General features: G+C 44.1%; 1 protein-coding gene across 1 annotated transcript in view; it reads right to left on the bottom strand.

Annotated features, from left to right (window-relative positions):
- LOC140411374 (uncharacterized) overlaps nucleotides 1-8,795 on the bottom strand; it is a gene marked incomplete at its 5' end in the record, with an annotated part of 35,390 nt that extends 26,595 nt beyond the window's left edge. Inside the window, one exon of the mRNA XM_072500493.1 lies at nucleotides 7,654-8,795. Within this exon, the coding sequence (XP_072356594.1) occupies nucleotides 7,654-8,795 (1,142 nt within the window). The remainder of the gene's footprint in view (nucleotides 1-7,653) is intronic.
- Nucleotides 8,796-14,004: the final 5,209 nt, after the last annotated feature.

The following is a 14,004-nucleotide window of genomic DNA, read 5'->3' as shown; positions in this document are numbered from 1 at the left end:
TGTTCCATGGCAATTGGGGACCTCAGGGTATAGAGGGTCTCGTGGACACCAGGAATCACATTTAGATTAAAGTTCCCTTTGCTTCTCTTTGGCATTTGTTGCTGACCTTTGATCCTTTTTGTTTGATTGAACTACATGTTTGGGGAAACAATAAGGGAACAATGTTCCATAGGAACTAGAATTGTCTGTTATGAGTTACTGTTCTGTCCTGACAGTGATAATGTGTGTAAGTCTCCTTTCCAGGTTTTTGGAAGGAGAGGAGTTCCAGATGGGAAACTCAAGCCAAACATCACGTCAAGACCTGACAGAGTCTCTCTGTTCATCATAACCTGAATATTATCAGACTTTGAATGTGCTGGGAGATGTTCTGTCTGTTCTATCTGAGAAAGTTTTTCCAACATCAGTGTGACTGGAAAAGCCATGAGACACCCATACCTGAGAGATTTTTCAGTGCAGTGACTGTGGAAAGAACTGTAACCAGTTACACGCCAGACACCATTCACAGCCATGAGAAACCATACATGTGTTGTGTGTGTGGACAAGGATTCAACTGATTGTTGAACCTAGAGAGACACAAGGATACCTGCACCATGGAGAAGCTGTGGAAATGTTGGGACTGTGGGAAGGGATTCAGATCCCTACAAAAATCTTCAACACACTCACACCTGCTGTGTGTATGGTAAGGGATTTGCTCAGTCATTTGACCTCGTGTCACACCAGCAAGTTCACAGCAAGGAGAAACCTTTCAAATGTTCTGACTGTGAGAAAAGCTTTAAGAGCAATGTGGGGTTAATTCAACACCAGAAAATTCACACTGAGGAGGCCTTTCAAATGTTCTGTCTGTCGAGTGTTTTAAGAGTTATGGGGTTTTAAATCAACACCAACTAATTCACTCCGAGGAAATACTTTTTCAATGCTCTCTCTGTGAGAAACGTTGTAAGAGCATCAAGGGTTAATTCAACATCAACACGTACACAGTGAGGAGAGACCTTTTAAATGTTCTTCCTGTGGAGAGTGTTTAAAGAGCAACAAGGGTTTAATTCAACAAGTTCGCAGTGAGGAGAGACCATTCAGTTGCTCTCACTGTGAGAAGAATTTCATACTGGGGAGACTTGCCCTATGTGTGGGAAGGGATTCCTTGTGCTCCCCACCTTGCTGAACATCTCCGTGTTCACACTGGGGAAAGGCCCTTTATTTGCTCCAAGTGTGGCAGGGGATTTAATTGTTCTTCCCAACTCACTGAACACAAGTGTGTTCGCACTGGGGAGAGGCCTTCCACTTGCCCCGTGTGTGGGAAGGGTTTCCTTGTGCACCCCACCTTGCTGAACATCTCCATGTTCACACTGGGGAAAGGCCCTTTATTTGCTCCAAGTGTGGCAGGGGATTTTCTTGTTCTTCCCACCTCACTGAACACAAGTGTGTTCGCACTGGGGAGAGGCCTTCCACTTGCCCCATGTGTGGGAAGGGTTTCCTTGTGCTTCCCACCTTACTGAACATCTACCAGTTCACACTGGGGAGATCAGTCATCTGCTTTCAGTATGGCAAGGAGGCAGTATTCTGCCCTCACTGAACACAAGCATGTTCACACTGGGGAGAAACTGTTCACCTGCTCTGTTTGTGGGAAGGGAATCACATGCGTATCTTATCTCTGAAGATACAAAACTGTTCACTCCAATGAGAATCCATGTAAATGTTCAAACTATTGGAAGAGATTTGCAAACAGAAATAATCTGATGAACTACCAACATATTCTCTCTGTGGAGAGGCCATTCACCAGTTCCGTGTGTGTAGAAGGGATTCACTCGGTCACTGCATCTCAGTAAACATCATCTTGTTCACGCTGAGAAGGAACAGTTTAAATGCTTTGACTCTGGAAAGAGTTTGAAAAGCACAGGAAATCTGCTGAGACATAAATCAACACTTACTGGGGACAGGCTCGCAACATCTTGGAGGTTGCCATTGAACAGAAACTGAGCTGGACTAGCCATCTCAGCATTGTGGCTGTAAGAGCAGGTCAGCGGCTAGGAATCCTGCAGCAAGTAACTCACCTCCTCAGTCCCAAAGTCCGTCCACCATCCACAAGACACAAGTCAGGGGTGTGATGGAATACTCCCTTGCCTGGATGAGTGCAGCCCCAACAACACTCAAGAAACTCAACACCATCCAGGACAAAAGTAGCCTGCTTGACTGTCATCCGTTCCATAAACGTTCACTCCCCCCCCCCCACCACCTCAATACAGTAACACAGTAGCAGCCGTGTATACCATCTACAAGATGCACTGCAGGAACTCACCAAGGTTCCTTTGACACAACCTTCGCAACCCATGACCTTCTAGAATGGGTGGCACGGTAACACAGTGGTTAGCACTGTTGCTTCAGAGTGCCAGGGTCCCGGGTTCAATTCCCACTTGGGTCATTGACTGTGCGGAGTCTGCACGTTCTCCCCATGTCTGCGTAGGTTTCCTCCCTCAAGTCCCAAAAGACGTGCTTATTAGGTGAATTGGACATTCTGAATTCTCCCTCTCTGTACCTGAACAGGTGCCAGAGTGTGACTGGGCGATTTTCACAGTAACGTCATTGCAGTGTTAATGTAAGCCTACTTGTGACAACAATAAATATTATTTATTATTATAGAAGCACAAGGCAGCAGATACATTAGAACCCCATCTTGAAGTTCCCCTCCAAGACACCCACCATCCTGACTTGAAAATATATCACCATTCCTTCGCTGTCACTTGGTCAAAAGCTTGGAACTCTCTCCCTCACAGCACTATGGGTGTACCTGCACCACATAGACTGCAGTGGTTCATGAAGGCAGCTCATCACCACCATGTAGGGATAGGCAATAAATGCTGGCCTAGCCAGGAAAGCTCACATCTCTTGAATGGATTAAAAAAGGTTGTCCCATTGCTTATCCAGGCAAGGGACCCGTTCGTTTAACCACTCTCATTTTGCATGAACTTGTTCACACTGATAAACAAAGGGTTTAAATTCTGACTGATCTGTTGATCTATCAGTGCACTCATTAGGGAGAGGCTCTTCATCTCTGTGTGTAGGAAGGGATTTGCTCAGTTATTGCAACCCAGTAAACATTAACTTGTTCATTTTTCTTTTAATTTAAAGTACCAAATTCTTTTTTTTTGAGGGGCAATTTAGCATGGCCAATCCACCTACCCTGCACATCTTTGGGTTGTGGGGGTCAGACCAATGCAGACAAGGGGAGAACGTGCAAACTCCATATGGACAGTGACCTGGGGCCGCGATTGAACCCGGGTCCTCAGCGGCAGTACTAACCACTGCACCACCGTGCTGCACCTTAACCTGCTCATTTTAATCAGACTTTATAAATGATTGAACTATGAGAAGAACTTTAAAAGTCCAAGTCATCTGCGGAGACACTACATTATACCGGAGGCTGGTTACCTGGTCCCTGTGTGGAAAGAGATTTAACCAAAGATCTACCCTGCTAAGACACAAGTGAATTAAAAGTTACTACACAGGTTTGATTCTGCTGCTGTTAATCACATCCAGGACTGAGCCATGTTCATTCTGAAGTTTGATGAAATCGGTTTGTTTCTAAGAGGAGACTGATTGATGTCCTGTTACTGACTGTTCTATTTTGGGATTTTTCTCCTTTGTTAATGGGATATTTGTATTTATATGGAGCCTTTCACAACCTCGAGATGTCCCAAAGTGCTTCACAGCCAATATGGCTTTTTCGAAGTGTAGTCCCTGTTGTAAAGTAGGAAATGTAGTCGTCAAATTGTGCAGCAAGTTTCCACCAACAGAAGTGTGATTGTGACCAGAGAATCTGTTCAGTGATGTTTGTTGAAGGATAAATATTAAGCCGCACACCGGGGAGAATTCCCCTGCTCTTTACAATAACCTCATGGGAACTTTTACACTCAACGGAGGGGCAGATGGGGCTATAGTTGAAGATCTCATTTGGGAGTCAGGACCTCTGACAATGCAGGGCTCCCTCAGTACTGCATCAAAATAAAAAACCTGGATTTTACACGTTTCTGGATGTGAATTTGAACCTACAACCTCCTGACACAGAGATAGGAATGTGACCAGTGAGCCGCAACTAACAACTCATCGTTACTCTGGACTATATCAGTTCTTACACCTATGGTTAGTCCGTGGACAAGTGTAAGATTTTAGTGCAGGAATCACAGAGGTTCAAATTCATCAGTAATTTGTAAGTATTTTATTAAGAAGCTGTAGTTTTGATATCAGACATCAGCTAAACAGGGATAAAGACATACGGCCAGGGACGATGACACATGGCTCACTGATCCCTGATGGGACGACGGATGGAGTGAGGGGATGCTGATCTCCCTGGATAGAGGTGACAGTCTCCGCGGAATGGTTTACGGTCCCAGATAAAAGAAAGCTGATCTCCAAGTCTGAACCAAACTGATCTTCAAGGCTGGACATGGCAGCTTCACCTTTTCTCAGTCTCCTTGGGCCAACATGTTCGTCTGAAGCCAGCATGGATCATTGAGAGTATGTCCTTGTGTGAAATCATTTTCTCTCGCGAAAGCCATTCCTATTCCTTATTTCTGGGATTCTTGTGCTAATCATTTATTCAATTGTCCATTAGCAAAGGACAAATATTCAAGGTAATCCTTCTTATTTGCATTGGAAATCTATGAATTGATTTCCCGGTTTATTGCTTGCTGGGTCATCCTGTTTAACCTTTACTCAAACAGGTGGGTTACATATGGGGCCATGAGATCTGCCACCCTATCAGATTTGTCTTTTTTCAGAGTCTGTGTTACGGACATGTCCTTGGCAGAGATGTTTGTCAACCTGGAGAGAGCTATTCCTATAATCAATACATTTCAAAACATTTTATAAGATTATTGGACTTTATTTCTTACAGATCTCTCAACCTTAAAGAGACAATATCCCAATTGACATCTGACAAACTGATTTCTGGCAAACCCAGCTTTGAGCTTGTTTTTCTAATGTCTTGATTACTTTCTGTAGATAATATACTGAAGCTACCACAATTATCAGAATCAGCAAAACGAACCTTTGAGCTGCCCCCAAGAATAAATGTAAAAACCTTTCCAGTAAAGTATGGTAACTGGCGACTGAGATTAATCTTGCCCATCGCAGATCATTTCACACAATTCGAAATTATCAAAACATAAATACATACAGTTCAAACAAAAATTCATGCCTGGAGTTTAAAGATTCTCTAGCTCTCTGTTCACCTGCACCAATTTTGAGTCTATTTTCCAAATCCAGATTCTGTTTCCCTCTTTACTTTAATTATACTCCCCCCAAAAGATACCAGTGTGTTTAATTCTGTCCTGATCTCCTTAAAGTCAGTTTCTATGCGGAGTCTTGATGATTTAAAATAGTGTCCCAGTCTACTGACCACATTAATCATGCCATTTGTTCTGTTGTTAAGTAGCGAAGCATGTTGGTGACCCATTCTCCAGTGCAGCTTCATCCTGCATTTCAGCATGTTAGATACTTCAGTAAGAAATCACATCCTCGCACTCATATTGGTGTCCCAATATCAAGGTACACGTGCCATCTGATACAACTCACTCTTGGACTTTCTTGTGACCTTATCAGAAGATCAGGGGAAGGGCAGGTGTCTGTCTGAAGAGGTGTGCTTAACTCCCCTTGCATGTTTCCAATGCTGTGGGTAGTGGCCAAACAATATCAAATGCAGTTTTATTAAACTGTACCCAGGGTGAGTTATTCTAATTCCTGTCTCCTGGACTGATGATCTGTTGCTAGAACTGAGGCATCCCATTCGTTACCATTCCAACTTATCTGCACAATGGGAACTTTCTGTCGAGTTGTGTTTTCAGATGGGAGCAGTACTTGTAATCAGTTTGGAAATAACTCCCATATTTCCAGTCCTCACTTTGTCTAGAAAGATAACAAATGGACAGTCAAATATTTAAAAGGGTTTAGTTCAAATCATCAGAGACTGTCAGTGGAAAGAGTTAATTTCTCTGCTTATTTGCAGAAGAGCCATGTTAACATTCTTAAATGTGCAGTGTGTCAAATTTACTTGAATTTTCTTTCAGATCAAAGACAAACCGAACACGGTTTTAAACTGTTTTTCCAATTTCTCTGATATTTTTCTCTGCTTTGCCCAGTTGTTGTTGGGTTATTTCACTTTCCTTCAGGCACCTTTCCAAATGACTGTGATTAAAAAAAAACACATTAGTTTTTACAGATAAACGTCAACCTTCTCAGAGAAAAAGAGTGAAAGAGGGTGGAGCTTCCTACAGGCCTTGATCTCTGGATCAGAACTTCAAGGCTGAAGCTTATCTTTAAAGATTCAAACTTTTTAGTTTCTTTTACAACTGTACAAGTACATTGTAATTCATAATTAAAGGTTTACTTTCACCCAGTAATTATACTTTTCTCAGGAAAAGCCAGCAGCATTTTAAATTAAATACCAATTGTACAATTCTCTTGTACCTGGTATATGGAGATCATTTCCAGTATTGATCTGACAGCAAGGACAACCCACTGTGCTTCTGGATACACTCAGTCTGCAAGTATACAAACTCTTTTAGCATGATCCTGTGACACTCGGGAGTGAGATATCCTGTAGTTGTTGCAATCTCTTCAGTCACCTTGGTTTTCATATATGCTGACGATCTAAGCATCACACATGTTTGGTGGAATGGTCCTGCCGCCCAACAGAGGAGGATGTCCTGAAGGTGCAGCAATGGCTGGGTCTTTCCGTGCTTGAGCCGTTCAACAGGAATTCCATCCCTGTTGGGTCTTTCTGCTTGCTAAGTAATCAGTGGCCTTTTGGGCTTAGGTGATGAGGGCTCCTTGTGCAACTCAAACATGACACAGAGCATCAAACAGAGACAGGAAGATGTCTGTCTCATGGGAGTACAGCTCAGTGGTGTTTAACCCAGTGGGACATCTGTTTACTTCTGATGATGAATACTTCAACATCTGCTGATTTCATGGGAGCATCATTGTAATAATTGGACCAAACACCCTCTTGGTCCCATCACAAAGCACATACGTTTCAGTTGTCATAGGCAGTTTAGATTTCCATAGGCTGACCCAGTGTTTATTTACACAGAATCTTCCTGCCTTTTTGTACGACTGTCTTGTCTAGTTTCAAGTTATGCCATGCTCTAGCATCAGGTAGGATTTGCTTTTTGCTTCAATGACTGATGTCACCTCTGCTGAGTGGGTTTCCAACCAGTTTCTGTTGTGAGTTCCACCTTTAACAAATGTTGCTGCTGTGTCAGAAATGATTGAGCTCAGCGACTTTCAAACTTCACCAACATCAATGCTGATTGTTGAAGTTTTTATTAATGAAGTTTTTATTGATGTGGCTGTAAAATGATTTTGGTATTTTATTCATGATCCTTCATAACTTAATTTTGTAAGTGTCAGTGTGAAGAATGCGGAAGTCAGTAAGAATTTTCTGCAAGGATTAATCAGCACTTTCTCATGGGAGATGCAAATCAGTGGAATTCTTAAGAAACTGAATTTTAGATTTTGCACCAAAGATCAGTTTAGGATTGAAGTAAAATTTCATAATTTTATTGTTGTAGAGTTGTTAACATAAGTCATTCATAAACCTAATATTGTCAGACGATCAGTTCCAGATGTTTTTAAACAGCAGAATCCAGCCCCTAAAGTCAGTTGTGAGCTTGCTGGTGTTTCAGCAGATACCGTGACTGAGTGAATCCCTTCCCACACACGGAGCAGAGGAATGGCCTCTCCCCAGTGTGAGTACGTTGGTGTGCACTGAGGGTGGACAGATGCCTGAACCTCTTGCCACAGGAAGAGCAGCTGAATGGCTTCTCCTTAGTGTGAATTCGCTTGTGCGACACCAGGCTGGCTGACTGAGTGAATCCCTTCCCACACACCGAGCAGGTGAACGGTCTCTCCCCTGTGTGAACACGCTGGTGTGTGCTCAGGCTGGATGACCTCCTGAAGCCCTTTCCACAGTAAGTGCAGCTGAATGGTCTCTCTCCAGTGTGAATTCGCTGGTGTGTAACCAAGTTGGCTGACTGCCTGAACGTCTTCCCACAGGAAGTGCAGCTGAAGGGCTTCTCCTGAGTATGAATTCGCTCATGTATCAGGAGGTAGGCTGACCGACTGAATCCCTTCCCACACACGGAACAGGTGAACAGTCTCTCCCCAATGTGAACTTGCTGATGTGCATTGAGCTTTGATGACTGCCTGAACCTCTTTCCACAGGACGTGCAGCTGAAGGGCTTCTCCTCAGTGTGAATTCGCTGGTGTATCATGAGGCAGGATGACTTAATAAATCCTTTCCCACACACAGAGCAGATGAACGGCTTCTCCCCAGTGTGGCTGCGTCGATGGACCTCCAGCAAATGCCGGTAATTAAATCTTTTACCACAATCCTCACATTTCCACGGCCTCTCCCCAGTGTGACTGCGTCGATGGTTTTTCAGCAGGGATGGATAATCAAATCCTTTACCACAATCTTCACATTTCCACGGTTTCTCTCTGATGTCAGCTCCAATGTGACAGCGTTGATGGTTTTCCAGCAGGGATGGATAATTGAATCCTTTACCACAATATTCACATTTCCATGGTTTCTCCCCAGTGTGACTGCGTCGATGGTTTTCCAGCTGCTCTGGATAATTAAATCCTTTACCACAATCCTCACATTTCCACGGTTTCTGCCGAGTGTGAATACGTCGATGGATTTCCAGCAGGGATGGGTAATTGAATCCCTTCCCACAGTCTTCACATATCCATGGTTTCTCTATGGTGCCGGTGGACTTGTGCCTCTCCAGGTTGGGTGATCAATTGAAGCCTCAACAACACACAGAACACATGTATGGTTTTTCTCAGCGATTAATGCCGTGATTTTCTTTCAGACTGCGCAACTGGTTAGAGCTATTTCCACAGTCACTGGAACACTTTTACTCGAGGGGGGGGGGGGGGGGGTTTAGGTCTTTTCGAATGACACTGATGTTTGAAATGTTCTCCCACAGACAGGCATTTCTTCCTCCACATTTAAAGTCTGATGATATTTGGACTTGGATAATCGACCATAATGTTTGGTTTCAGTTTTTCATCTGAGAATCCTTCCCTTCTGCTATCCTGTTGAAGGAGTTCACAAAAGTCATCATTGTAAATACAGGATAGAAATTCAGAATAAACAATAGATTTAATGGAATATTTTTGTCCTCTCATGTTCCTCAAAGCTTTAAATTCCTGTCTTGACACACTCCCTGTTGGAGTGAAATCCAAACCCATCGTAAAATCCCCATTTCATACGAACAATGAGCAGGAGTAGGGCAGTTGGCTCTTTGAACCTGCTCTATCCTTCAATAGGATAAGGGCGACAATGTGGTGCAATGGTTAGCACTGCTGCCTCACAGCTTCAGGGTCCCGGGTTCAATTCTGCCTCAGGTGACTATGTGGAGCTTGCATTTTCTCCCCATGTCTGCGTGGGTTTCCTCCGGATGCTCCGGTTTCCTCCCACAGTCCAAAGATGTATAGGGTCGGTGGATTGACCATGCTAAATTGCCCTTAGTGTCCAAAAGGTTAAGTGGGGTTACTGGGATAGGGTGCAGGCATAGCTTAAGTGGGGTGCACTTTCCAAGGGCAGACCCAATAGGAAGAATGGCCTCCTTCTGCATTCTAAATTCTATGATCATGGCCGATCTGATTGCAACCTATCCAATCTCCCATCGATGACAATATTTTAGGTCCTCTTCCATGACACTTTTATACATACTGTCTCTTTACTGTCCGTTTGCTAACTATCCAATGACCCATCAATTACAATATTTTAGATCCAACACGATGACCCATTTAAACTTCCTCTTTGTTTCCTGTTAACTATCCAAACTCCTCTCCGTGACAATATTTTACTGTGACACGATGACCTATGGCAGCACGGCGGTACAGTGGTTAGCACGGCTGCCTTACAGCAGCAGGGACCCTGGTTTGATTCCAACCATGGGTAACCGTCTGTGTGGAGTTTGCACATTCTCCCAGTGTCTGCATGGGTTACCTCCCACAGTCCAAAGATGTACGGGTTAGATGGATTGGCCATGATCAATTACTATGATGTGTGGATTACAGGGATAGCTTGGGAGCATGGGCCTATGTAGAGTGCTTTTTCAGAGGGTCGGTGCAGACTCAATGGGCCGAATGGTCTTGTTCTGCACTGTATAGTTCTATTTAAAACTACTGTTTCCTGTTAACTATCCAATCTCCTATCCATGTCAATATGTTACCCACCCACACCATTATCCATTATACCTACTTTCTGTCTCCTCTTAACTCTCCAATCTCCCATCCATGTTAATATTCTACCTTCCGCACCATGAGGGGCTGATGCAGGATCTCACTCAATCTGCACATGCGCCCTGCCGCACATTAACCCGGGCCTGATTCCGGATCAAAACCCGCCGGCGGCTGCCCAACAAATCCCGGACTCGGAGCTCCTTATTCGGTGTTTGAGATCTTCACATCACATTTAGGCAACCCCGACCGCCCCGTCCTCCGGCTCCCTCCCGGCCCACTCTAACCCGCTCCGAGTTTCCGCGCAGCGAGTCCAGTTTCATAACCGTACCGCGCATGCACCAGCTCGCAATGCCTGAGTGATTGACGGCAGCTAAAGACCAATAGAAACAGGGGGCGGCCATGGAGGACGATGCGCGAGCGGCTGGTCCTCCAACCAATCAGAGTGAATGATGGTCGGGGCTGCACCCGGATCTCCCTCACTGGCTGAAAGTCGGCGTTATTTTGGAAGCTGATTTCACTCAAACTTCAGGGAAAACTGGACCTTTCTGTTTGTTGGTTTAAATAGATGAAACCCCGTGGGTGTGGAGCAAACATTTCAACATTTGTCAGTAAAATGTAGGATAATGCTTAAATAATGGACAGGCTAAGGGCTGACTTAAAGGAACAACTGGACAGCAGGGCATGTGGCCATCAGAACAAGGAGAGTCTCTGGTTTCAATGTGAACCGACTGAAGATTTAGGACAGGTTAGAGAGAAGGTTAATACATAGAACATAGAACATACAGTGCAGAAGGAGGCCATTCGGCCCATCGAGTCTGCACCAACCCACTTAAAAACTATCCCCGTAACCCAAAAACCCCGCCTAATCTTTTTTGGTCACTAAGGGCAATTTAGGATGGCCAAACTACCTAACCTGCACGTCTTTGGACTGTGGGAGGAAACTGGAACACCCGGAGGAACCCCACGCAGACACGGGGAGAATGTGCAGACTCCGCACAGACAGAAACACAGCAACGAATCGAACCTGGAACCCTGGCGCTATGAATCCACAGTGCTAATCACTTGCTGATACCGTCAACATTCAGATTATACTGACTAAAAAGGAATATCAGGTCTCAGAGTTTGTAATTTATACAGAGTGTGTGACTGTTGAATCAGGTTTAAAGTGGTGAAATTATTTTTATTTTCTATATTAATCACATTAACATCGAGAACGCAGATGAGGATTGGTGTTGGGTAGAAAGATCTGGATCATCTCTGATTGCAGCAATTCCATTGCTGTCTGTTCGTAAGAACAATAGAAGGATTTAAATTGGAGACGAGAGGCTGGTGGATTCTGTTCTGAAATGAAATGAAATGTAATTCGCTTATTGTCACAAGTAGGCTTCAAATGAAGTTCCTGTGAAAAGCCCCTAGTCGCCACATTCCGGCACCTGTTCTGGGAGGCTGGTACGGGATGGACTCCCGTAGCACTGTTCTCAAGGACTTTATGAAATATCTGAAGATCAATGGCACATTGATTTGCACTGCTGCCTCACAGCATCAGGGCCCAGGTTCGATTCTGACCTCGGGTGACCGTGTGGAGTTCTCACGTTCTCCCCGGGTCTGCATGTTTTTTTGGGGGATAGTTTGGTTTCCTCCCACAAACCACAGATAAGTAGGTTAGATGAATTGACCATATTAAATTGCCCCTGGGCGGGTTTACGGGGATAGGATGGGGGAATTGGGCCGAGGTAGGGTGCTCTTTCAGAGGGTTGTTGCAGACTCAGTGGGCCGAATGGCCTTCTTATGCACTGGAGGTATTCTATGATTCTATGCTGAGTGCACGGAAAGTAAGAGAACCAGAAAACTAGCAGCCACATCTTATTATTCAAGGAAAAGTAGGGGAGGTTTGCAGCTGTCAAGTTTTGCACAGCACAGTGAGCCGGCGGTATCAACTTGTTTGAAGAATCTCCCAATTGTACCATTTAAATTATTTGATGGGATTCTCAGGAGGCACAGTGTCTCCTTGGAGAGGAAGATTTGTATTGAAGCTAATGAAAAACAGTGTGCATAGACACCCACACGTAGACACCCACACATATACCCATATAAATACTATTTGCCACACACACACACGCATGCATGTCCTCTCCAACACACACATACCCACACTAAGACACCCACACCAACATGTAGACACACACTCAAAGTCCTGGACACACCTACAACCACACTACAGACTAACAGAGAACACATGAAATCAGAAAGATTGACTTGGTTAGGATTGTTCTGAGAATTTGACTAGGTTCGGATCATTCTCACTGGAGTTCAGAAGAATGAGGGGGATCTCAGAGAGAATTATTAAATTCTAACAGGACTGGACAGGGTAGATGCTGGGAAGATGTTGCCGATGATGGGTGTGCCAAGAACCAGAGGTCACAGTCTGATGATTCAGGGTAAACCATTTCGGACAGAGATGAGGAGACATTTCTTCACCCAAAGAGTGGTGAGCCTGTGGAATTCATTACCACAGGAAGTAGTTGCTGCTAAAACATTGAATATATTCAAGAGGCGGCTAGATATAGCACTTGGGGAGAATGGGATCAAAGGCTATGGGGAGAAAGCAGGATTAGGCTATTGAATAGGATGTTCAGCCATGTGTGTGATAAATGGCGGAGCAAGCTCGAAGGACCAAAAATGCCTACTCCTGTTCCTATCTTCTATGTATCTATGTATCTATGTATTTGCAGTCCAATCGGGTGGAGAACATCAAACTATCTGATCAATATTGGGGATAATGTATTAGTGCCTATCAGAGCCACAATGTTTGAAAAATTCAAGAAAGTTTTGAGCAGTTTTGATCGTCCAATTCCCCCTCTTTCTCCGAACCTTAAATCTACACTGAACAACATCTGGAAGAGTGCGAGGCGATGCATTTGGGGAGGACAAACAAGGCAAGGGAATACATGATAAATGGCAGGACCCTGGGAAGCACCGAAGATCAGAAGAAAAGTAGTATGCATGTACACTGGTCCCTTAAGGTAGCAGGGCAGGTAGATACAGTGGTAAAGAAAGCATATGGTATATTTGACTTTATTATCCGAGACATAGAGCAGGGAGGTTTTGCTGGAACTGTTTAAAACGTTGCTTAAAACACAGCTAGAATATTGTGTGCAGTTCTGTAATCACCGTCAAAGAAAGGAGGCAATAACATTGGAAAGGATGCAAAGGAGATTTACCAGGATGTTTCCTGTGCTGGCGAGTTTTGACAGTGAAGAGACAGTGGTTAAAGTGGAGTTGTTTTCCTTGGAGCAGAGGAGACTGAGGTAGAACATGATTGAGATATATACAATTATGATGGGCATTGATAGAGTAGACAGGAAGAACCTTTCCCTGTGTTGGAGGGATCATCAACCAGGGGGTATAGATTTAACATAAGGGGCAGGAGGTTTGGGATATGAGGAAAAACATTTTCACCCAGAGAGTGGTGGGAGTCTGCGTGAAAGGGTAGTGGAGCCAGATACCCTTATACCATTTAAGAAGTATTTAGATGTGCATTTTCTATGCCAAGGTATCCAAGGCTATGGGCCAGTTGCTGGAAAATGGGATTGGAATACTTAATTGATTATTTTTGACTGCCACAAATGTGATGGGCTGAACGGACTTTTCTGTGCTGTAGACTTCTACGACTCTATGACAGAGACGACAACAAAAAATTAACATTTAGTAATCTATTGTTACCCAGGATTATCAACCCCCATTAGAAGATAA

Source organism: Scyliorhinus torazame, chromosome 4 (genome assembly GCF_047496885.1).
Source record: "Scyliorhinus torazame isolate Kashiwa2021f chromosome 4, sScyTor2.1, whole genome shotgun sequence".
Lineage (NCBI taxonomy): Eukaryota > Metazoa > Chordata > Chondrichthyes > Carcharhiniformes > Scyliorhinidae > Scyliorhinus > Scyliorhinus torazame.
The sequence above is the reverse complement of the archived record's forward strand: the minus strand, read 5'-3'. Positions and strand labels throughout refer to the sequence as shown.